Source organism: Macrotis lagotis, chromosome X, assembly GCF_037893015.1.
Source record: "Macrotis lagotis isolate mMagLag1 chromosome X, bilby.v1.9.chrom.fasta, whole genome shotgun sequence".
Classification (NCBI taxonomy): Eukaryota; Metazoa; Chordata; class Mammalia; order Peramelemorphia; family Peramelidae; genus Macrotis; species Macrotis lagotis.
In genome coordinates this window covers 142,355,676-142,381,643 of record NC_133666.1, presented here as the reverse complement: position 1 = coordinate 142,381,643, position 25,968 = coordinate 142,355,676, and the positions used below count along the sequence as shown (strand labels likewise).

The 25,968-nt window shown below is 38.0% G+C and overlaps 1 protein-coding gene and 1 long non-coding RNA gene across 2 annotated transcripts in view; both read right to left on the bottom strand.

The window, feature by feature from the left end:
- Positions 1-25,968, bottom strand: part of LOC141499707 (uncharacterized) — a 98,440-nt gene that overhangs the window by 51,334 nt on the left and 21,138 nt on the right. The window lies entirely within an intron of this gene.
- On the bottom strand, positions 11,244-14,176 carry UTS2R (urotensin 2 receptor). The gene is made up of 2 exons (XM_074203159.1): positions 13,164-14,176; positions 11,244-12,976 (listed from the first exon to the last, which is right to left on the bottom strand). Exon 2 carries the CDS (start codon positions 12,553-12,555, stop codon positions 11,482-11,484), a length of 1,074 nt encoding a protein of 357 aa, XP_074059260.1. The 5' UTR covers positions 12,556-12,976; positions 13,164-14,176; the 3' UTR covers positions 11,244-11,481.

The window sequence follows — 25,968 nt, the reverse complement described above, 5'->3', positions numbered from 1 at the left end:
AATCTCCTAGGACATTGCCCTGGCTAAGGTTCTAGGGTTCAAGAATTCAAACAATACAAGGACTACTCCCTCTTCTAAGCAAACAACTGGGATTCAAGAGAAATAGACTATCTTCTAGGAGTTTCTATCATTTAAGCCATATGATTACCCTTTCCACAATGACTGTTTAAGCAGTTACCTCTCTATTTGTTCTCTCTAAAACTGAGCCCAAGAACTCTTCTCTTCCCCAAAGCAGTCATTAAAAGAACCTCCATTCTTAGTTCTGCAGAGCTTTCATAATCTCTCTGGAAGTAGTAGCAGCAGCAGCTGCATTCCAACAGGTAGAGTGATTGTATTAATATCTCCATTTTACATGGAGGCAACTAGGTTGACTCAGAGGACTTAGGATTGGGAGAACCTAAATTCAAATCCTTCTTCAGATACTTACTAGTTGGACAAATCATTTTTTCAACCTCAGTTACTGTTGAATCCCAGTTCCAGACTCTGCTTCAATCTCCCACAGGCAAGGAGGGGCAGGAGACAAGGAGGACAAGGGATACAAGTACTCCATCAAGATCTCTGAGTGTAGGGGTGGCTAGGTGGTGTAGTAGATAAAGCACCAGCCTTGGAGTCAGGAGTACCTGGGCTCAAATCCGGTCTCAGACACTTAATAATTGCTTAGCTGTGTGGCCTTGGGCAAGCCACTTAACCCCATTTGCCTTGCAAAAAAAAAAAAAGATCTCCCAGTGCTCTGTTTATTCACCAAAACACTAGTGCCTGCTGTTTGATAAATCCAAAGAAATCCAAAGAGTTCAGCTATTGGGATAAAAACTCTCTCTTTGATAAAAAAAAAAACTGCTGGGAAAATGGGAAGTTAGTATGGAAAAAACTTAGATTAGACCAACACCTCACACACCCTATACCAAGATAAGATCCAAATGGAAACAGGATGTAAACATAAAAAACAATATAAGCAAACTAGAAGATCAAGGACTAGTTTACCTGTCAGATCTATGGAAAGGGAAGCAGTTTATGACTAAGGAAGAGATGGAGAATATCACTAAAAACATACTAGATGATTTTGATTACATTAAATTAAAAAGCTTTTGCACAGATAAAACCACTGTAACCAAGATCTAAAGAAATGTAGTAAACTGGAAAACAATCTTTACAACTAAGTTTCTGACAAAGGACTCATTTCTAAAATATATGGAAAACTGAGTCACATTAAAAAAAAAGCCATTCCCCAATTGAGAAATGGTCAAAGGATATGCAAAGGCAATTTACAGATGAGGAGATCAAAGCAATCCATAGTCATATGAAAAATTGTTCTAAATCATTATTTATTAGAGAAATGCAAATTAAAGCTTCTCTGAGATACGACCTCACACCTCTCAGACTGGCCAAAATGACCAGAAAGGATAATGATCATTGTTGAAAGGGTTGTGGGAAATCTGGGACACTATGACGTTGGTGGAGCTGTGAACTCATCCAACCTTTCTGAAGAACAATTTGGAACTATGCCCAAAGGGCAACAAAAATGTGCATACCCTTTGATCTAGCAATACCATTACTGGGTCTATAGCCTGAAGAGATGATGAAAAAGGGTAAAAACATCACTTGTACAAAAATATTCATAGCAGCCCTGTTTGTGGTGGCAAAGAATTGGAAATCAAGTAAATGTCCTTCAATTGGGAAATGGCTTAGCAAACTGTGGTTTATGTATGTCATGGAACACTATTGTTCTATTAGAAACCAGGAGGGATGGGAATTCAGGGAAGCCTGGAAGGATTTGCATGAACTGATGCTGAGTGAGATGAGCAGAACCAGAAGAACACTGTACACCCTAACAACAACATGGGGGCAATGATCAACCTTGATGGACTTGTTCATTCCATCAGTCTAACAATCAGAGTCAATTTGGGGCTGTCTGCAATGGAGAATACCATCTGTATCCAGAGAAAGAACTGTGGAATTTGAACAAAGACCAAGGACTATTACCTTTAATTTAGGGGGAAAAATTGATATCTTGTTCTCTGATCTTGCTATCTCTTATACTTTATGTTTCTTCCTTAAGGATATGATTTCTCTCTCATCACATTCAATTTGGATCAATGTATACCATGGAAATAATGCAAAGACTGGCAAAGTGCTTTGTGGGGGGGGGTAGGGAGAGGGAAGTAATATTAGGGGAAAAGTTGTAAAACTCAAAATAAATGAAATCTTTAAGTGAAAAAAAAACACCAATGCCTAAATACCTTTCCAGTCTCTAATCCACTCCCACTCCTGCGGCACTTAGCAAGACAATACTCTGGTATTCAAAGACACCAGGTGAAGATTAATTCACAATACTCCCATACACAGCAGTTCCCAACAAGTTTCTTCATCTGTAAAACAGATAAAAAGTCTCTACTTACACAGGGATTTTGTGATGATTAAATTAATATATGTAAAGCACTTTGTAAAGCATAAAGGGCTAAATAAATGCTGTTGCTATCTTTATTGTTGCTATTCTCATTATTATTTAGAACTTCCCAGACCTTAGCTTCCTACACTCTAAAAATTAGAGCATTTTCCTAGATAATTTCTGAAAACTCTTCTGGTTTTGATATTATAGATTTCTATGAACAAATAGTAAGTGTACAGTGATGAACTGAAAAAAAATATTGGAGCTGGTAAGTCTGAGTTTACACTATGGCTCTGCTACTTAACATCTGTCCTTGGGCAAGTAACTTTTCCTGGGCCTCAATTTACCTTCTCTGTCTATAAAGAGAAGGGGTCACTACCTTAAGTTAATCAAATCACCCCGCCAACATTTAAACTCTGATACCTTAACCAGATGAAAATATCTGGTCATGGTATCAGGTTTATCATCTTGAAATATCAATCACTTCAGACTAAGTGAAGAAAAAGTCCTTGAATCATTGTAGTGATGATACTGAACAGGAATTATGTTCCAATTGACTAAGAAAACTTGGTCATGTCCTGTGGGATGTCTCTAAAATATCCAGTTCAGACAGGACTGAGAAAATTGAGTGCTTGGAAGTTAGTAGGAATCAACATACTAGCTATACCCTTGAGGAGGACTTGAGGAGGGTTTTTTTTTTTTTTTGGTGGTGGTGGGGGGGGACAGAAAGCCCTAACCTCTGTCTGTTTCAGTCCACCCCAATTTTGATTTCATGACTTTCAAATTTCCCATCTTTCCACTGCAGTTCCCTTGTTTGTCACTGGCTGATGCCATTACCTGAATCCCACAGCAGGTGATTTCCTGTTTCCAATCTTTCTATCTATCTGTCTGTCCATCTAAACATGTAAAAGAAGGCAGTTGCATTAGAAGGTATCTAAGGGGAAAAAAAACCAGAAAGTATCCAAGGTCCCTTCCAGTTTTAAATTCTATGATATAAGGCAATTGGCATGGGACTGTTCGACATTCCTAGCGACCAAGGAGCCCTTCCCCCTGTCCCTAGAGAGCATTCCAAGTCCAAAGTTGAGCAGAGAATAATGGATACTATTTTGCTGTTGTGGCCGAGATGGGACTGCCAGTTATTAAGTCATTCTTGGAGCTCCTGCAGCCAGAAAGGATTCAACCAGTAAATCCAGACGGTGTTTGTGTTATCCTCTTTCCTTCCTGCTGTCCACACCCACTCAGAATGAGTGCTGTCTTCCTTCCTTATTCTTAAACTCTCCTTCCTTTCTCCCCAGAGTTTGGGAGTTTGCTGGGGTGTTAAGGGAGTGTTAATCACTCATCAAAAGTCATAGCCAAAACTGCTTCAATGAAAACACTACCAATTAATGTGATCATCTGAGACTTGTCACTCTTTCCTAATTTCTCCAGTCTGTTGCTGCCTCAGAGGCTGGGTAATGACTCATAATAAGCTATTTCTATGGTGCTTCAAAGTTAACAAAGCACTTTTCTCCCAATTACATTGTGAGGTTGCAGTATTCTTTACAATCCCAGGTGGTACTTAACAAGCCTGAGGCTCCTATAATGGATAGAGCAGTGAACTGGAAGATTAAGATCAAGAGACTAACCTTTTGAATACATCCACTTATGGGGTCAATGTAGATCCCTTAGCTCCTCAAAGGTTCGATTTCCTCATCTGTAAAACTGGGCCAACAATAGCACTGAATTTGTAGTCAGAAAGATTTGGGTTTATATTGATTAGCTATGTAATTATGGGTAAATCATTTAGTTTTTTTAAGCCTCAGTTTCCTCATCTGTAAAATAAGGATAATCATACCCATGTTAATTTATCAAGAACTGACCCATGTTCTCTTGCGGAAGAACAATAAAATCTTGGATTCATCATGAAACTGAAATTAGGTCCTGATTAGTGGGGAAAACAAATCTCACAAAGTGGTCACATTATTTGAAAGCATTACTACATATTTTTCATTGGGCTGGAAATAATTATTCATATTTTAAATAATTATAATTTTGAAGAGTATAAATTTGAACACAAGCAATCACTTCATAAGGGTCATTATTCATACTAAGTGGGAACTGGCTGTACAGCTTTAGCAAGAAAATAGAGTAGAAAAATGGGGCGCACAGATGAGAAGCCTTAAAGAACCAGTTTTTGAACTGGTGAGTTATTTAAATGATGGTGGCTATCCTTCATTCTTTAAAGAAGACCATGATCCCAGGGGAGCTGTTGCCATGACAAGCACATGAATTGGATTTGAGTGAGGGGGTTGCTGTGCTTAGTCACCTCCAGAGTCATTTGGGTCCAGTGACCATATATGATCGGAGATGCCCTGGATGCAAGGCAATCAGGATTAAGTGACTTGCCCAAGGTCACAAAGCTAGGAAGTGTCCAATATCTGAGGATGGATTCAAACTCCTGTCTTCCTGACTCCAAGGTCGGTACTCTATTCACTGCACCACCTAACTGCCCTTCAGTTATTTATGTATGTAAATTCTAACTCATTCTTATAGGAATTCTTTCAAAGACCAGAGAAGCAATTTGCTAGTATCAAGGACATTCAACAAGTGTATACCATTTCTCAAAATTACTTTTCAATGTAAAAGGGAGGAAACTCTCTTATATTGTGATAGCTACTGGTAGTCTCTTAAAGAATCTGATGGAGTATGTAAGAACCAAAATTGCAGATGAACTAGAACAAGCAAATGAAGAATGTTCTTTGGGATAGGGAGTTCAGCAAGCACCTGACACTGAATAATAGAAATCATTGGATTATGCATAATTATAAAGAGTTAAAGCTTTTGGTGGCATCATCTAATTTGAGGTTAGAAAACCATTTTAATTCTTAGAATTTATCACATGCCCTAGTTGATAGTAAACCTCTTCAGGTCTCTATTTCCTCAAAGTGAAAAGAAATGGAAAAAAAATCAGTGTATTTTAACCTCATCTCAGCAGCCCCTCAGTTCTATGCAAATTAACAATTCCAGCTCAGGGCTAGAGAATTCTAAAAGATTTTTTTGCAAATAGCACTTCCTGTGATGGCTGTAAAATTGTGAGACACTGTGACTTTTCTAATACTATCCCCAGCAATATGTCACATTCCTGTTTTTCCTTTTTTGACCTTCATTCTATCCCACCAGTAAAAATAATAATAATAATTGCAACCTTAGTAAAGTAAATGAGGTACACAAACATTTACATGTAAAACATCAAAATTGACATAGGACTATTTACACATAATCATATTATAATTTTATATAGGGAACATGAAGATCTATTAATGAGATCACTGAATCTCAGTGAGTGCCTTATTGCCTGGCAAGGACTTGGTAAATCTCTGCCCCCAGGCAAAAGTCAAGCCCTTATCAACAAAACAATAGATTGCTGCCCTTTGCATCTTCTCCCATCCTATATTCATCCCAATATTCAGAGCTACTGAAATTCCTTAAAACCTCCCACACTCAAATTCTAATGTGGATCTTGCAGAAACTACTTGACCCCTTAGTGTTAAGCATTCCTCCTCCCTTATCCCTTTCCCAGCACATTCCCTATATAAACCCTGGCCTTATCTCCTTCAGGTGGTTGTTAACAGCCCAGTTGCAAAGCCCTTGCAACCATCCTAACTTTTCTCTTAGTTTGGCTACTTACTTAATAAACCACAGTAGTTTTCTTAAGAAATCTAGCCTAGGGCGGCTAGGTGGTGTAGTGGATAGAGCACTGGCCCTGGAGTCAGGAGTACCTGGGTTCAAATCCAGCCTCTCAGGCACTTAATAAATTACCTAGTTGTGTGGCCTTGGGCAAGCCACTTAACCCCATTTGCCTCGCAAAAACCTAAAAAAAAAAAAAAAATCTAGCCCAATTGCAACAACATTGTAACTGTCCTTAATTTCTCTCTTTATGCTGTTTTCTCTTTATAATACTTATCCCCTTTTGGCTGCTGCTGATTCAGCCCACTAATTTCTTTCTTTAATGATGCTAACCAGCACTCTTGTAACTGCCCTTATTTTGCTAAATCTCCATTAATCCCTTTACTTTGTTACCTAAACAAAATAACTTTTTTCCCTAAATGTTTCTGAGTCAAGAATGGATTTTTTAAGTGAATTCATTCACATCCTCAAACTCTAGACTAGACCCACCCCAACATCTTTTCCCTTCATCATTATGTTTGGCATAGCGACTACCAGGGAAGAAGTATATGTCACTGCAACCTAGAGTCCTGCCCTCCAATATTGGCCCACAATCACAGAGGTATGTGACAGAGGAACACTTGAACTGAGAGATCTAGAGATGGATGTAGAAGACAAGGCAATTCACAGAAGAGTCCAAAAACAGAGGTTAAAGGACAGAGATCATTTCAGTCTGAGTCTCGGTACCTTTGAGTCAGAGAAGAAAATTTCATATTGCATAGTTAAAAGAGATGATTAAAGATAACTGCAAAAAAAAAGATAACTGTAGCTATTTCTGCAGGGGAAAAGTTTATCAATCATGACACCTCCATTAATTCATTTATTCAGTCAGTCAATGAGCATTTATCATAGAATCCTTACCATGTTCCAGGCACTAGGCTCATGACCTGTGGTTTGAGTCTAATAATGTTGTTATCCTCAAATAAGAGAATACACATAAAATATTTTGCAAATCTTAAGGCCTCTACAAATATCAATTAATATTATCATTAGCTCCCTACTTCCAAGGTAAAGAGGTCAGGATTGTGCCTCCTATCTTCTACAATCCCCTCCATTTCCCACACCCAGCCACTCACAAACACCCCCTCCTCAGGTTGCCCTTTTATGATATCTTTTTCCTTTACAGTTGCCCTAGATTGTCACAATAAACTGATTTCACATTGTTAATTTTGCCATCATCCTTACCCCGTAAAATCTCTTTATACTTCCTAGATAAGGCCCTGGCCACAGCTATCAATTAAACACAACTTCTTCCCCTTCTGTCTCCTGAAAGAATGGGAAGAATTAATCTGGTTGCTATGTTTGTAAGGATATCTTATTTCCCTATTTCAGCCTTAAACATCAGGGAAATGGAGATTGTTTCTGATAGAGGATACTGGATCTTGAGCTGGAAGGGACCTTTGCAACAATCTGGTATAGCCTTCTTATTTTATGAGGAAACTGAGACCCATGGTGGTTCAATGACTCATCCAGAGTCATGGAGGTTATAAACATTCAAGATGGGATACTGGGTCCTCTGATCCCAGATTAATTATCACATCACCTCCTCTGAGATCTATATTTGAGTAGATCTTTCTTTTTTTTCCCCCACCTTATTTTATTTTCAGTTACATGCAAAGGTAGTTTTCAGTATTCATAAATTTGCAAGCTTATGAGTTCCACATTTTTCTACCACCCTCCTTTCCCTTCTCCCTCCCCAAGGCAGTGAACAAACTGGTAAAAAATGTACATGTACAATCATGCTTAACATATTTCCATATTAGTCAGGTTGTGAAAGAGAAATTAGAATGGGGGGGGGAACATGAGAAAGAAAGAAAAACAAAAGAATTTAAAGAAATGAACATAGTATACTTTTCCCTGCATTCAGATTCCATAGTTTTGTTTTGGCTTTTCCTGGATATGAATGTCATTTTCCATAACAGGTCTCTCAAGAATGTCTTTGATTGCTGAGACAGTTGCATCTATCATAGTTGGTCCATCTCATAATATTGCCATCAGTGTGTACAGACAGTGTCCTCCTGGTTCTGCTTACATCACTCAGCATTGATTCATAAAAATCTTTCCATGCTTTTCTAAAGTCTGGTCACTCATGATTTCTGTACATGATTTTATATAGAACAATAGTATTCCATAACATTCTTATACCATAAATTGTTTAGCCAAGAAACTGATTCCCTCAATTTCCCATTCTTTGTCAATACAAAAAAAATTGTTATAAATACTTTTGTACATGTGAATCTTTTCCTTTTTTAAATAATCTCTTTGGGATATAGACCTAGTAACTGGATCAAAGGGTATGATCAGTTTTATTGCATTTTGGGCATAGTTCTAAATTGCTCTCTAGAATGGTTGGATCAGTTCACAGTTTTAGCAACAGTGCTTTAATGTCCCAGTTTCCCCATATCCTCCCCAATATTGATCATTTTCCTTTTTTATTTTAGTCAATCTGATAGGAGTGAGGTAGTACCTCAGAGTTGTTTTCATTTGCATTTCTCTAATCAATAATGAATCAGAACATTTTTTCATATAGTTTAAATTCCATCATCTGAAAACTGTCTGTTCATAAATTTAGACCATTTATCAATTGGGAAATGACTTGCATTCTTATAAATTGGACTCAGTCCTCCATATAATTTTAGAAATGAGTCCTTTGTCAGAAATACTAGCTGTGAAAATTGTTTCCTGACTTGCTGCATTCCTTCTAATATTGACTGCATTGGTTTTGTTTGTGCAAAACCTTTCTAATTTAATGTACTTAAAAATCATCCATTTTGCAATTTATAATGCTCTCTGTTTTTTCTTTGATCATAAACTTCTTTTTCTCCATAGGCTTAATAGATAGACTATTTCTTATTCTCCTAAATGGCCTATGGTATCACCCTTTATGTCTAAATCCTGTACACATTTTGATCTTATTTTGATATAGTGTGTGAGATGTGAGTCTATTCTGAATATATCTTTCTACTGCACCATAACACCTCCTCTAAGATATATTTTTGAATTCCCCACTTCCCTCAGAAGCACTCAGCATAAGTGCTAAGAATCCATATATATTCTATATTATGCCTTCTTTTTTTTTTCACTTGAATCTTTCAAATAGGATCAAATGATAGTAAAAGAAGATGGACCCAACCAAAAAACCCAAGGGAAATTTATTTTAAATCTACAAAATCTAAGTCAGACACTGTGCTAGGTGAAGAGGGAAAATGGCTTATTTTTTTGCTATTGAGAACCATACAGTCTAATGGGGAGGTATGAACTATAAATAAAGAAACCTGAAAGCAAGCCAGAAGGCAAGAAGCACAATGCACTGAGAAAAACTGAGGGTGGAGAAATCACTTTCCAGTTGGGTGGAAAGGAGGTAAGGGTAGAGTAGATCTCTGAAGGTTTCATGTAAGAGAACCTGGGCTTGTTACTTGGGCTTGGACTAGAACATAGAGAAAGATTTCAACAAATACAGATGTAATAGGGACACCCTGTACAAATACACAGAAGTAGAGTCAGCCATAGAAGGACTAGAATACCAACAGTTGCATGTGGAAAGGAGGATGAAAAAGAGTCTGGAATACATTCATATTGTGGAGGATCAGTCAGTCAAGGTAGATTTTATTAAATGCCTACTATGGGTCTGGCATTGATAAAGAGCTGTGGACACAAAAAAAGGCAAAAGACAATCCCTGCTCTGGAGGAGCTTACAGTCTAATGAGAGAGGCAACATGTAACAACCATATGCAAACAAGTCAGACAGTTGAATGCTAGGCTTATTTTGTACAATCAATAGGGAGCTGTTGAAGATTTTGGAAGAAAAAAATAATACATTCATATCTGTGAATTAAGGAGAAGTTTTGGGCAGTTGTATGAAGTACAGATTAGAGAAGCATTGGAGAGAGATAGTACAACCAGTCTGGAGATCACTGCAATAGCCCAAGCAAAAGATAATGAGGGAGAAAGCTAGGTGGTGCAATGAATGGAGCACATGTGCTGGAATCAGTAGGACCTGAGTTCAAGTCTAACCTCAAACACTTAACACTTACTAGCTATGTGATCTTTTACATGTAATGTCACTTTACATGCAAGTCACCCCATTGGCCCCTCCATACAAACACAAAAAAAGTAACAATACAAAAAACAAAAGACAATGAGTAACTAAACATTGGTAGCATCCCCAAGACTGGAATTATTACTATTATTATTATTAAACTTATTATCTTACCTAATTTTGATAAGTAGAAAATATTATCCTCTATTTCATTATACTACTTTGGAGGAAAGGGGAATGTGTGTGTCTATGTGTGAATAAGTGTGTGTATAAATATGCATAAAATACTTTTTCAGTATTATGAAGTTTTTGAACTATAAAATATCAAGAAAATAAAGCTTTTAGGGGACAGCTTCACCCTGCTCCCTCCCCTATCATACACTCATACAACAAAACTACTATAATTTCTGCTCACAATTGATAATGAGTTCTTGAATCCCAATGATATCTGGTTTCTTCAAACTGTCCTATAATTCAAGAATATGTTTGAACTTTCAAGTTTAAAAGTTTAACTGGCCTGGAGTTTGAACATTATTGCTTTCATTTTATTTTCTCCAATTACATGTAAAACCAATTTTTAACATTCTTTTTAAAAAGAAGTTTTGAGTTACAAATTCTCTTCCTCTCTCCCCTCCCTCCTCCCTGAGATGTTAAGTAATCTGATTTGGGTTATGCATATACAATCATGAAAAGATATCTGTATTAGCCATTTTGTGCAAGAGAACGTGAAGAAAAAGAGAAAGAAAGAAAAAGAGAGAGAGAGAGAGAGAGAGAGAGAGAGAGAGAGAGAGAGAGAGAGAAAGAGAGAGAGAGAGAGAGAAAGAGAAAGAGAAAGGGGGAGGGAAGGAGGGAAGGAAGGAAGGAAGTGAAAAATAGTATGCTTCCGTCTGTATTCAGACATTAGTTCTTACTCTGGATCCAGATAGCAGTTTTCATCAATGGTTCTTTGGAATTGTCTTGGATTACTGTGTTGCTGAAAATAGTCATAGACTTATATTATTTATATATATTTATAACAGGATAAATCTCAACAGTATAATATAGGGTATGACTCTTCTCAGAATTGTAGAATGTTAAAGCTGAAAGGATCCTTAGAATTAATTTAGTCCAAGCTTTTATTCTACTTTTTTTCTCTTATTGTAGTTACAAGGGAAATGAGGTCCAGAGGTGGTAGATGATTTGTCAACCAAATAGTCAATGTCCAAATGAGAGTGACTTTCTTGTTTTCTACATCAGTATTCTTTCCACTGCATCATACTTCTTCCCAGTTAGGTTGGGGAGGGCTAAGACAAAGTGGTTTGTTTGTTTTTTTTAATCTCCCACAGAGCCTTCTCATGAAACAACTCACCTTTCATACAGAGCTGGCCTGGCAGAGTGTTCCCTTGATCTGGACAATGGCCATGGTCTCTGTTTGCCCAAGGCTCCCAGATAGTTGACACCTCTTATTCCTGAGTTTGGACAAACAGATATCATTCTTCTGGTGGCTCTGGAGATATTCCTTGTAGTTTTTAGAGAGCAGAGTATAGAGGAAAGGGTTGATGCAGCTATTTCCATAGGCCAGACAAGTGACAATGAAATTGATATAGACGCCAGTGTTGCCAGCACTACTCCCTGGCTGCTGGTCATAGATGCTCAGCAGCTGCCAAAGCCAAAAGGGGATGAAGCAAATCCAGTATGTGAGGACAATGCTGAAGATCATATAAAGGACCTTTTCTCTGGGGTACCTCTTGGTTCTCTCAGCAGTAAAGACAATGGTTGTTTGAGATTGCCAGTAGGTCCTAGCCAGCCTGCCATACAGATAGCAGATGGCCAGTCCAGGGGCCAGGATACAGGTGTGAAAGAGGATGGTGAGGTAGACCTTATAGGCCCCCAGTTGCCAAGTTGGGTGGCACATGTGCTTGGTCACCCCATTCCTGTGGCTTGTGCGAAGATCTATGAGGATCATAGTAGGCAGAGTTAAGAGGAAGGATACCAGCCACACGATGCCAGTGACCATTCTTCTGTAGTTCCTAGATCGGCTGATGGTGTCCAAGGGTTTTACCACAGCCAAGTATCTCTCAGTGCTCATGACAGTGAGGATGAAGATGCTGGCATGCATGGTGAGGAAGTCTAGACTGAAAAGGGTCCTACAACCTATGTCCCCAAAGTACCAATCCCTGGCAAAATAGGTACAGACCACAAAGGGTATAGTAGACAGATACAGGAGGTCTGCCAGGGCCAGATTAACAATATAAATGTACATGGATCCTCCTAGTTTCATGGAAGAATTTATGACCACCAAGGTATAGATGTTGCCTACAGTGCCCACTAGACACATCAAGGCCAGGACACATCCCAGGAAGAAAGTAATAACAATGCCATTGGTGTCCCCTGGTTCTTCCAAGGAGGCATTGTTGGTGGCATTTAGGAAATGACTCAGCTCCATAGCACAGTATCACACCAGAATCATGAACAACAGAAGAGCAGGGTCAGTATTACACAAGCCCGCTGCAGGTAAGGACCAGAGATTAGGCTTGTTGGCAAATCAGGAATCTAGGAAGGCAAGATGGTGGTCAAGAAGTGCACAGGGAGCCCAGGCCAGGCCAGTACTCCACAAGAGGCAGGAAGAAGAGTGAAAATGTCACCACATCTCACAGTGTCTTGAGATAAATCTGACAGCAAGGCCAATTTGTTTTTATCTAGAGGTTTCTTATTTACCTTCTGTTAGGAACTGATCCCATAGGAGAAAGAGCTAAGTGGTTAACTGAGAGAAGGAATTCTGATATACCTACAGCAGCTTCCCTTGGAATGGTGTGGGAATTGTCAGGTTCCAGTTGTGAGAGTGGAGAGGAAGGTCAGACCGGATGCTGTGGGCACAACAGAGAAAGGTTCACCCACTAAACTTCTCACCTCCCCTAGAAAGCAATTAGAATTCCCAAAAGGTATATGGCAGCTCTCACTCCCCCCTACCCGCCATGGTGGCTCTGAGCACAAGTGGGCTTTGGCACCAAATCTCCATTAAGGCAGAGAATAAAGAAATCAATCAGTTCTTACCATGAAATAAGGTGGAAAGAGGCTCCCACGGGAAACTGGCCAGAGAAGGAGAGGATGTTCCCTAGGGGAGCTGGGATGGCTTGGGGCTTAGGGTGGAAGTTGGAAGGCAGGGTTAGTAGGCTTTTCTTCCTCAAAGCAGATTCTCCTCAGACAGCTCTACTCATTTTCTTCTGCAGCCTGCTTTGTGCAAGGGATGAACTCTAATTCCATGGATTGAAGAGTCCTTGGTCGATGACTAGGATCCCAAAAAAACACAAAAACCTTGCCTATGATATCAGGGATGAACTGTAGCTGAGAAAAAAGCAGAGCAGCCTCCACTTCCTGGCCAGTCACAAGCAACATTCCCCTTTTTTTATCACCCATTGAAGATCTTTCCGAGCCCAGTTGTGTTTCTTGGAAGTGTCTTCTTCTCTGGTACCAGGCAAATAAGCTGCTTCTCTCCACCCAGATGGGAGGGGAATTTCAAATTGCCAGCAAAGGCGGCAAACCTTGGGATGAAGTGAGCAGAATCAGTCCAAGGGAAGGCTGGTTTCTCAGCAGGCTACTTGAGAGGCATTGCCAGGAGCAGTCAGAAGCAGCTAGCTCTGTCTGAAGAGAGACATGCTAATCATTTACTGGTGGCTAGCAGATAGAGAATGACTGGGGACTTCAGGAGAGGCGAGAGAAATGATAGACTGCTAGTTCCTCTGGCAGTTTTTCCTGTAGGACTCAACACACAAACACACACATATACATACACACACACACACACATACACACTCAGACCTGCTGCTTGAACTTGCAGGAGATATATCATCAGCTATACAATACTAATTCCTTGTCTCTGGGTAACTGAAACCTGTTGTAAATCTCTGTCTTCCTTCCAGTCACACCTGGTCAGGCAAACTTCTGGCTACATCTGGAGCCTAAAGTATGATTTTTTTAACTGATCCCTGATCAGCCTGTCTGCTTTGAGACTATATATTTTGACTTCATTCTCTGTTCTTCTTGGCTACCTCTAAAGGACAATTGAAATAACATCTGGATGGGGCTGAGGTATGTGTGGAGAGGCTGGGCAAATGGAACTAGTTAGTTCCCTACTCTGGAAAATCACTTCATCCTTGTCTCTCCTACCCCTCCCGGCTTTTAAAATGCTGATGAAAATTCAGAAAAGCAGCAGGAAAGTTGGTCTTCCAAGCTGCAGAGGAGGCTGGAGCATAGGGATGACATAAACAGTGGAATGAGTAACTGGAACATGTCACTGTGCCCCAGTCTGGCATGATACCAGCAAGAAAATTACCATCTGATTCTCCCTGAGATGGTCTGATGGTAACATTGCTTCAAATACAAAAACCTATGATATCAGGGATGGATTGTAGCTGAGAAAAAAGCAGCGCAGTCTCCACTTCCTGGCCAGTTACAAGCTACATTCCCATTACCATCTGATTCTCCCTGAGATGGTCTGATGGTAACATTGCCTCAAGTACAAAAACCTATGGTATCAGGGATGGACTGTAGCTGAGAAAAAAAATATTACAGAAGCTTGGAGATCTCCAAAGAAGAACCTTTAGCATTGGAAGGGAACATTCTCATCATATAGTTTGGGAAAGAGAAGCACCATAGTGTCTGCAATGGCCCACTAAGTAGTATATGGCAGAGCCTTCAAATCCAATGAACCTTTCACTATATCATCCTGGCTTCTCTCATGGGGCATCTAGATGGTGTGGTGGATAGAGCACAAGTCCTGGAGTCAGGAAGACCTGAATTCAAATCAGACCTCAGTTACTAGCTCTGCCTGGAAAAAAAAAAGAAAAAAATTCTAGAGACTCTATTAATACATTAAAATAGAAAAATTAAGTGATTTACACAAAGATGGTAATAGGGGCAAGTCACGTAATCCTATTTGCTTCCAAAAAAAAGAAAGTTATTTTGCAAGGGTAAGGGAGAATGATTTCTCCATGTAACCTGTCAGAATGCTGAATCAATAGCCTAATGTAATTACCCTGGAGGTGAAACAGGGAATGTTTCTGAAAAAGACCTGAATTCTAGCACCCATGGGCTCCATATTCCCATCCCCTGTTTGTTTGTTTTCCCTTTCCACTTATCTTAGGAGATGGGTCCTGAGTAGATCCAACCTCAGGGATGAAAAGTGACAATTTTTCCCACACACACATAGCATTTGCCTGCTACAAATGTAGAAAAAAATGAAGCCTACAGGGAAATGATTTGCAACCAGTCAATGGCCTAGCTAATTAAGAATAGTTGTAGCCAGGGGCAGCTAGGTGGTGCAATGAATAAAACACCAGCCCTGGAGTCAGGAGTAGCTGAGTTCAAATTTGACCTCAGACACTTAATACTTAGCTAGATGACCTTGGGCAAGTCACTTAACCCCATTACTCTGCAAAGACCAAAAAAAAAAAGTTGCAGCTAAATTTCCTCAGATCTGCTTGCCCTTGCCATTCCTTTGATCTCATTCTTTTGGGCTAAAGCGTGGAAACAATATTAGCCAAAGAGACCTTGAGGGGATAGCTAACTGGTGCAATAGATAGATAGAGGCTGGAGGGCCCAAGTTCAAATATGGCCTCAGGTACTTAATAATTACCTAGCTATGTGACCTTGGGCAAGCCACTTAACCCATTGCCTTGCAAAAACAAATAAAATTTTTTTTCTAAGAAAAAAGAAAAAAAGAGGAAGATCCAGAGCTAGTTATCCCTAGGCTAATAAGAATGTGTACTCCAGGCTGAAGCTGCAGGGAAGAATAGGAGGTGGTTACTTGATACTTGTCTCTACCGCTCCTCTCTCTATAATAATAGCTCTGAGTCACTTTATAGGAAGTGCTCAAGGATTTTTCCTTGAAAGATGACATATTCCTCCTGATAAAGGACAGCTTTCTGGAAAGTTTCAGCCCTTGAATACTGATTGGATCCTTTCAGGGCAATCCATGCCATAGAGTTACTAGCGCCAAATCCCTGCCTTGAATCTCCTTCTTTAGATGAGGGAGTAACCCAGTCCTTGCATTCTGTTCTATTGCTCATTGCACTGAACATATTTGTTAGTCATTTAATCAAGAAATATTTATAAAATAATAAAGGAAAGGAAAATGCAATTCGGGTCATATTAGCTCACATTCTGATAGAACTTCCTAAGACAAGGCTTTTCCACATTGAGCTTGTATTCTTCTTAGCACAAGGAATAGAAAAGATTACATTTCTATTTTATTTCTACTTTACCCTTTACAAAAATGCTTTCTTATATCTATAAGTGAAAGTATGTATTCTTGTTCCCATTTTACAAATAAGAAGATTGAGTTTCAGAAAAGTCAAAGGATAATACAGAAATTTAACATGATTGTATATGTATAACCTTGTCTGATACACTTTAATTCTATATTCTTGATCAAAAATTGGTTCCCCAACCTGTTCTTGATACTTGATGTGAATGTTTTCTCTGTGTATAAAAATGTCAATCTGCCATGTCAAGACCTGTATCTTGCATCTAAATGTTGATTTGGCCTGTGTCAGTATTGCTGGGTCAGCTTTGTAATAGTACCAATAAATTCTTCCATCTGGGTCAACAAACCACAAGATAAGAGACATCATGGATGAGGAGAGAGAAAGCAATCTTCTGTCTATTTGTAGGCATTTCCTCTCCAGTCTAAGTGATATTTTTATCAATAGAAATATGAATTAAATATTATGAGTTATACAAGGATCATAATGTAGAACTATGTCATCTATATGAAATCTCATTGGTTACTTGACTTAGTTTTATGATTCTTTGTCCTTTTGGTATAAAATGCCCCCTAAAATTTTGTATCTGGGTTGGCATCTGAAAGGATGTTATCCACTCATGGATTCTTGGTAAGATTCTAGAGAATAAAATTTCATTTATAAAACAAACTTTTGTTATTTCTTTTTTAGCCTAAGAAAATAATGATTAACAATAATGCTGCTGGAGCACTGGCCCTGGAGTAAGGAGGACCTGAGTTCAAATTGAATTTCAGACACTTAATAATTACCTTACTGTGTGATCTTGGGCAAGTCACTTAACCCCATTGCCTTGTAAAAACAAAAACAAAACCCAATCATAGTGTCATGACTCAGACAGGAATTTGAGAAGAGACAGGGCCTCTGTTTAGAATAGATGTCCTCCTTGGAAGGAAAGAGATATGTTAAACAGGTTCTTGATCTGTTGTCAAATGAGTTCCTTGGGAGAAAAGAGCTCTGTAACTTTTAAAATCTCAGCTCTATTCCAAAACAGTGTTTTAAGTTGACAGATGAGGGTTTAGACAATTTTGAATTAGAAATGGGATAGACTACCTTTTAGCAATGCTGGGTATGGGATCCCTAAAGAAAAAGCTGGGACAGTTTTTGTCCTTGGAATAAGATATGTCACTTTTTCAACTGAATTCTTTTATTTGGAAATTAAATATTCTTTAGGATTTTGTCTGGGTTTAGACATTTTCACATTATTTTGGTGAAATAATGATGATGATGATGACGATGATGATGATTTTGGGTACTCGGGGCTAATTGATGCACTTCTTTGGTGAAGGAGTCTAATGCTTAAATTTCTGACACTTTTGTTTATTAAAGTGTAAAAGAATTTTGTCCTGCCCCTTTGTCATATCTTGGGATCTGTGTTGTGTTTAGGGGACCCTTTAGTGTAAGAGCAAGGTGGGTTTCCTGAGGTGCTCTGACTTATTTTATCTGTTTTATAGGTGTTTGTTTTAAATTGTGTGTTCTGTGCAGTGCAGAGTGAAGCCTCATCTATCTCTGCCTGGTCAGGCTCAATGTCATGTCTCTGTGTTCTTATTTATCTAACTTTCCTTTTCAGTGTCCCTTTTCAAACTAGATCTTTTTCTTTCCCAAAAGCTCATGATTTGGTGCTACAGAACAGATTTTCCTGAAATTGTGTTTTTTTTGGGGGGGGGGGGAGAAAAAGGTTCTATCTTTCTCTTACTAACTTTCTTAAATCTGGTCTGACTAACCACCAGGGATTCTCTCTTCCCCACCCCCCTCTCTCTCACTCACCCTCTTTCCCAAAAGTTGCCAGTAAGCAGCGAGTGAAAGGCTGATGTCTCCTACCCCTTTATAACTGGGAGAAGAGAGTTTCCTAACTGAGTGATTCCTAATTTTGGTCATCTATTGTGTGTGTGTGGGGGGGGTCCTTGGAACCTGACAGGAGGGATAGAGTTGGTGTAATGAGTTGAGTCAACAAGTGGGTAAAGGCAGGAGCAGGTTGACTGTCAGCTGCTTAGATTTATTTTTATAGTCTTAGAATCATATGAAACAAGCAAACTAAAAATCATCTCCTTGGTTACAAAAGTGTACAATTTTCATCATTAATCATATAGTTCATATGCTTACAAGTTTGATCATGTAGTGGTTACAAGTGTGATTATCAATCATGTAGTTAATTTTCTTGTCCCTGCTCAGACCGTGATGACCTCAACCTTGCCTGTTGCCTAGTTTGTTGCTGCATAGTAAAGTTATTGATTAAACAGAACTTTCCTTATAATAATCTTTGATATAATTTGTTTAATGGAATGCTATGTTTTTGTACCGCATATGTAATGTTTTTCGATATGCTCCCTTGACAACCTATAGTGAGGGTAGTTATGTTTGTCCACCTGTCCATTGACTCCTTCAATAATTTTCCTTTCAGCCCTTGTTGGTCGACGCTATGGTTTCTATGACTTTTTATTCTTTCCCAATAAACTAAGGCTGTTAGAGTTCACATATTGGTTACCTATACTAACTATTCTCTCACCATTTTTATCAGACATTCCTGTGTATGATAAGGGGGGAAAAACTGTTAATTTCCCTGGAATTCTATCTGACCCATCTTGTATCTGGTTTCCCTGTACATATTCTGACATCTCCCTGGAACTCCCAGTGCTGTATCTTCCAAAGATTTCATAATGTTGAAGCCTTTTGTATGTCTCAGGGAGAGGCAGTCCTGTTAAATTTGGACAGAGTTCACAGTCTGTCCTTCCTTTATAGTCATTTCTCTATTAGGATGAGTAAGTTTTACAATCAATAATAGACCTATAAATATGGGTATACATGGAATCCATATATATACATATATATATATATATATATATATATATATATATATATGTATGTATATATTGAAGAAGGAAATGTTGTTCCATCAGGCAATGTGACTGCCTTGAGTCTTCTTGCCGCAACTGTGTCAAACAGCTTAGAGACCCTGGCTCCCAACAATCTATGGCTTATTATCTTTAGATTTCTCTCTTAGAGAAATAAGAGCCATGAAGGAAAATCATGAAAACCAAGACTGCAGCTTGGTGAGGGAGATATAAAAAAATAACAAAAAAAAATCCTATGTTATTAACAACAACATTGTGAGTTGATCATCCTTGATAATGCAGCTCCTCTCAGCAGTTCAGAGAGCTAGGACAACCCTAGGAGGCTGGCTATGGACAATGTTATCTTCATCCAGAGATAAAAAAAAAAGCAAAACAGAACAAAACAAAACAAAACACAAAACCCTTCAGAATCTACATTCACATTTTAAAAATTTCTCTCATGTATTTCTTTCCTATATAATGGTTTTCTTTCTTTTCCTTTAATCTTAATTCCTCATACCAAAAATGGCTAATCTATAAATATGTTAAACATAAATGTGTATGTACATCATTCACCTGACAATTCACTACTAAGGGGAGCAAGGTGGGAAGGGAGGGTGAAAGGAAATTATGTAACTTAAAAACATGCATATATGCATGGGGATGAATGTTGAAAAACTTTCATAACATAATTGGAGAAATAAAAGAAAATATCAAGAAAAAAGAAAAGAAAAAAGAAAGCAACATGTTAAAAACCAGTTTAGGTCAAATGGAAAAGCAGTACAAAAGGTCAGTGAGGAGAACAATACTTTAAACAGCATAACTGGCCTGAAGGAAAAGAAGATAAGAAAGCTCTCTGAAGAAAATAATTCCTTCAAATGCAGAATGAAACTAAGGGAAGCTGATGACTTTGTGAGAAGTCAAGAAACCATAAAACAAAACCAAAAGAATGGAAAAACTAGGAGAAAATGTGAAATATTTCATTGGAAAAAACAACTGACCTGGAAAACAGATCCAGAAGAGATAATTTAAAAATTATTGGGTTAGGGGTGGCTAGGTGGCCTAGTGGATAAAGCACCAGCCCTGGGGTCAGGAGTACCTGGGTTCAAATCCAGTCTCAGACACTTAATAATTACCTAGCTGTGTGGCCTTGGGCAAACCACTTAACCCCCTTTGCCTTGCAAAAACCTAAAAAAAAATTATTGGGTTACAAGAAAGTCATGACCAGGAAAAGAGCCTAAGCTTCAATTTTAAAAGAAATTCTCCAGGAAGATTACCCTGATATCCTAGAAGAAGGGGGGTAATACAGAAATAGAGGGAATCCATTGATCCCCTCCTGAAAGAATTCCCCTCAAAAAACTCCCCAGGAATATTATAACCAAATTCCAGAATTCCACAAAGAATTCCAGAAAGCCAGAAAGAAAAAAATTAAATATTGAGGAGCTATAGTTAGGATTACGCAGAATTTAGCACTATCTACATTAAGGGCTCATAGGGCTTGGAATATGATATTCCAGAAGGCAAAAGAGCTTGGATTACAACCAAGAATCAACAACCCAGCAAGAATGAACATCCTCTTTCAGGGGAAAAGATAGATATTCAATGAAATAGAGGACTGTCAAATTCTCCTGTTGAAACAACAAGAGCTGAACAGAAAGTTTGAACTTCAAGTACAGGACTAAGGTGAAACATAGAGAAGATTGATGGGAAGGGCTAATTATGAGGGACTTAGTAATTTGAACTGTATGAATGGGAAGATGATATTGATAACTCATATGAACCTCATTTATTAGGGCAGCTTGAAGGAATATAGGGCACAAGAGGGAGATGAATAAGAAGGTATAATATTTATAAAAATGGAGTTAACGGGGAGAAAAAGGAAAGTACTGGGAGAAAGGGAAAGAAGAGGTAGAATGAGATAAGATATTTCACGTAAAAGAGTCAAGAAAAAATTTTTGCAATAGAGTGGAAGGAAAGGTGAAGGGGGAATGAATGAGCCTTCATTTTCATTGGAAGTGGCTCAGAGATAATATGCACATTCAATTAGGTATAGAAATCTATCTTACCCTAGAAGAAAAAGGAGAGGAAAGGGATGGGAGAAAGGGGATGGAGGAGCGAAGGGGGGATGTAGATGACAAAACAGAGAGAAGATCATGGGAGAGGGGAATCAGATACAACACTTTTGAGGAAGAACAGGGTAAAAGGAGAGAGAGAATAGAATGGGAGTGGGAAGGAATGAGTAAAAAAAATTCTCTCTTAAAGAAGATAGCATGGTCTAACTGCTATTCTGAATTGAAAGTTTTCCTGGTTTTGGGGTGCTTCCTGACCTTTTGAGTATTATTGGGACACCCCCACAAGGATCTCCATGTGTGAGGCTCTGTCTTCACTCCTGGTCTGTGAATAACCACAAGCACCCCCCTCTGCCATGGTGCTGAGGTGGGGGGAGGCTTGCTGTTCTATGGGGGGGCCTAGACTGTGATCAGCATCTGAATGTGGTCAGAGCCCCAGAGTCCTGTTCCAGGGACAGAGGACAGAGCTCGGCAGTCTCTCTCCACTTCCCTACCTAGGCTCAGCACTCAAGCCTGGGGGCTCCTGATTACCAGCTCTGCCTGCTTACAGTTCCTGGATCTGGGCTGCTGTAGTCATGCTGCTGGCTGAGTGCCCTGAGGGCGGGGCTTCATGCGCTTGCTCTGGCAGAGGTCTCCCACTGATCCCCCCAAGTTGTACCGAGTGCTCCCCAGGGTGTAGATCAGGAAACTGCCCTGCTGCTGTGAACCGCAGCTCCCAGTACCCTGGGGCTGCCTCTGGGAGACTGAAGTTTCTTCACTCTGGCAGACCACCCCTTTAACCCCATGGAGTGGAGCCTTTCCACTCTTTTCCAGGTTACCTTGGGCTAGAGAACTGTCTCACTGGATCCCAATGTGGGTTCTGCCTCTCGAAAATTCAATTAGAGTCCTTATTTTATAAGTTTGGAAATATTAAAGAGAGCACCTAAGAGAAGATCCTCTCCTGTCGCCATCTTGACTCCATCCACTTAAATACATTTTAAAATCTGTGTTTTAAATTTTATAATAACTATCTTACTCCTCTACATAAATTGATAGGGTAATTGATATTTGTTGGTGGATTGTGAATAGTTTAAAGGTTTAAAGAAAAAAAGATATGAGTTAAAACAAAAAAAAATTTAGTGTGATAGACAAGGGTTTTTTTGGGTTTTTTTAGGTTTTTGCAAGGCAAACAGGGTTAAGTGGCTTGCCCAAGGCCACACAGCTAGGTAATTATTAAGTGTCTGAGATCGGATTTGAACCCAGGCACTCCTGACTTCAGGGCCGATGCTTTATTCACTACGCCACCTAGCGGCCCCGATAGACAAGTTAAAATATTTTGTTTACTGATTGACTATTTAAAATTTTAATGTACATTTGAGGTACCTAAAGAAATGAAAATTGACTGTAAAAATGTTTTCTGACCTGTCTTAATTGCATGTTTAAAAAAAACTACTACCACTACTACTAATAGTTTAGATCAGAGGTTTCTCTGTGTTGCTCCCCCCAGCAGCTCTTCTCTCTAGTCTTCACTGGCTGAGAGAACTAAGAAGACCCTGGGTTTTTCTTGCAGTTTGGGAGGTCTAGGTCAGAGCCCCCAAAATATTACAACACAGGATGCCATACACCTCAAACCAAGGAGGCCCCTGAACCCCAGGGAAAAACCACCTTGCTTTCACACTAAAGTGCCCCCTGAATACAACACAGACACTGGACTTATGATAAAGGTTTGAACAAAATTCCTTTGCACTTTAACCCTTCACCAAAGAAGTACCTCTCTTAGATCAAGGAAGAAGCCCTGAGCACCCAAAATCCCAGCCAGTAAACAAAACAGGCCCTTTTAACCAACCTGTGAAAATGCCCAAACCCAAATAAAATTCTTGAGAATATTTAATTTCCAAATAAAAAATTCAGTTGAAAAAGTGGTATTCTCACTTTATTCTGAGACCAATTTTAGCTAGGCTCAATATATATTAAAAAAAAAAAGAAGTAGGGGCACCTAGATGGTGTAGTGGATAGAGCACTGCCCCTGGAGTCTGGAGTACTAAGTTCAAATGCAGCCTCAGACTCTTAATAATTGCCTAGCTGTGTGACCTTGAGCAAGTCACTTAATCCCATTGCCTTAAATTAAAAAAAAATTTTAATTAAAAAAAGTGATGAAACTTTTCTGGGAATGTGGAACTCAGATTTGAAATGATTTGAAATGAAATACTCATGTTTTACTAAGAAAGAATTCTAGTTTGGTGAGTTCTCGTGAAATAATCAAGTGTTGGTTTCAGAATAAAGAATGGAAGCTGAAAATCTTATTCTGATGTTAACTGTTTTTCAGTTAGAAACTGAAGAAAGTTTTTTGTTTTGTTTTGTAGAGGAAAAAAAAATTAAAGAGAAGGATACATAATATCAGGAGTTAAGGACCTATAAATTCAGATTTGGGTTTGATTTAATCCAAAATTTAGTTCTGAAGGGAAAAATAACAGGATGACATAAATTAAGAAATATATTAAAGCTATACAGTCTTTTTAATTAAATTTTTAATTAATCTTTTCAATTAAATTAGGCAAATATAGGTTGAGTTCTGTGCATTACTAAATATGCATATTGGGTTAACTTGCAAGGTTTTTAAATTGAAAAAATATGTAATTTAGATTATGATTTTGTGGTGTTTACAAATGTCTAATATTAAGAAATATTGGTCAATTATTAGAAGTTTAAAATAGAGCTATTAACAATCAGAATGAATGAAGAAAAATTAAATCTCATTTATTATTGTTGCTTATTGTAAACAAAGTTTTTGACTTTTGATTTATAAATTTCATAACATTGTTAAGTACAAAGAAAATCTTGTAATCATAAAAAAAAGAATTTTTAGACCAGGTCATAAATCTTTATCAAGAATTTTCTGGAGGGGCAGCTAGGTGGTGTAGTGGATAAAAGCACCAGCCTTGGAGTTCAGGAGTACCTGGGTTCAAATCTGATCTCAGACACTTAATAATTACCTAGCTGTGTGGCCTTGGGCAAGCCACTTAACCCCATTTGCCTTGCAAAAACCTTAAAAAAAGGAAGTCTGGTGAGCATTAACAATTTTAATTACTTGATTTTGGTCATTTTAATTAATTGTTAATGAATGGGTTAAATGATGACACTCCTTAAAACCAAATATTTGAAAGGAATTTGACTTAAGGTTGTTTGTCTATATGAAAAATCATGAATTTATTAATTTGAGTTATTGGAGAATATAGTAGAAGAAATTTGAACAGAAAAACACATTTATATTATTTCCTCTGCACTGACCATGTAGCTTACATTATTTAAGATAATATACACTCTTGCTCCCATCCATTTTTCAGGTACTTGAGATGAAGTTAATCAACTTTTAGTTCCTTAATTACCTCATCTCTGAACTGGGATTTTGGGGATCACTTTGAGGATTTTACAGGGGTAAATAGAGTAGAAAGTGTAACCTTTTTACAATGTTGTTAAATTCTGGCAAAATCTTCACAGAATGTGGAGTAATTATGTAATTTAAATTATCAAATCATTTTCATCAACAAATATGCTTATATAAGTTAAAGTGAAAGACAGCAAAATTGTCAGTGCAATTCAAATAAACCATCTATGTGGGATTATTTCATATGGCCAAAGAAAAATTGTATTTGAGTAAAACTTAAGGTCTTGATAAACATTGTCATTTGTGATAAGAGTAATTTAGTATATTCTCCCTGTGTTAAACCAACCCTTTTGTAAACACCCTTGAGTTCAAGGAAGGTGGTACATAGAAGTTATGTGGGAATTGGGATATATTGCATGTGAAGAACTTTGTGGGATTAATTTATAATGCCTAAAAATAAATTTTTATTCCAATTAATGTTTGATAAATTCCAATTTTAAGATTTATTATTGTTCTGATTAAATATGAGAGATATCTATCACTTTATAAGTTCATCATTAATGTATGTCCATTTTTAACATCCAGAATATTTATTGCTGTTAGAAAAAAAACCCAAAACTCAGAAAAATACTTTTGTAAAAGTTTTTTTTTTTTTTTAGGTTTTTGCAAGGCTAATGGGGTTAAGTTGCTTTCCCAAGACCACACAGATTTGAACTCAGTTACTCCTGTCTCCAGGGCTGATGCTCTATCCACTGCACCACTTAGCTGCCCCTAAAAGTTTTTTTTTTAATGTAAATTGTTTAAGGTCTACTAAACTTTCAAATCTAAGCTAATTTACTGTAAATAATGTTATGATATTTGCTTATAGCTGTCATAGAAAAGTTTCTATTTTTTCAAGGTAATTATTTGTGGAACAATTAGCTATATGATTAATATTAAGAGCATTTAAAGTTATAAGTAGAAAAGTTCTTGCTGTTTTGATTTAAATTTGTTGCCATTCCATTCCACAAGTGCTTTGAAATTATCATAAGATTATGTTCCTGAGAAATCTCATTTTCCTTTTAAGACTGATATAAGTATATTTGCATAGAAGTGAATAAACTTATGAAATTAATCAATTTTCTACTACCTTGGTGAATAAGGTAATGATATCTGTAGTCATATCCTGATCAAATGAGGAATATGTTAAGAATTTCCATTCCTGCCCTCTGAAGAAATAGTTTAAAAGGCCCTCTTTATTTCTTTTGGTCTGCAGCTGGCATTATGCAACCCCTTTGACTCAAAAAGAGGGGAATG

Coding starts and splice junctions, on each gene's coding strand:
- UTS2R (XM_074203159.1), bottom strand. CDS start 12,555: ATGGAGCTGAGTCATTTCCTAAATGCCACCAACAATGCCTCCTTGGAA.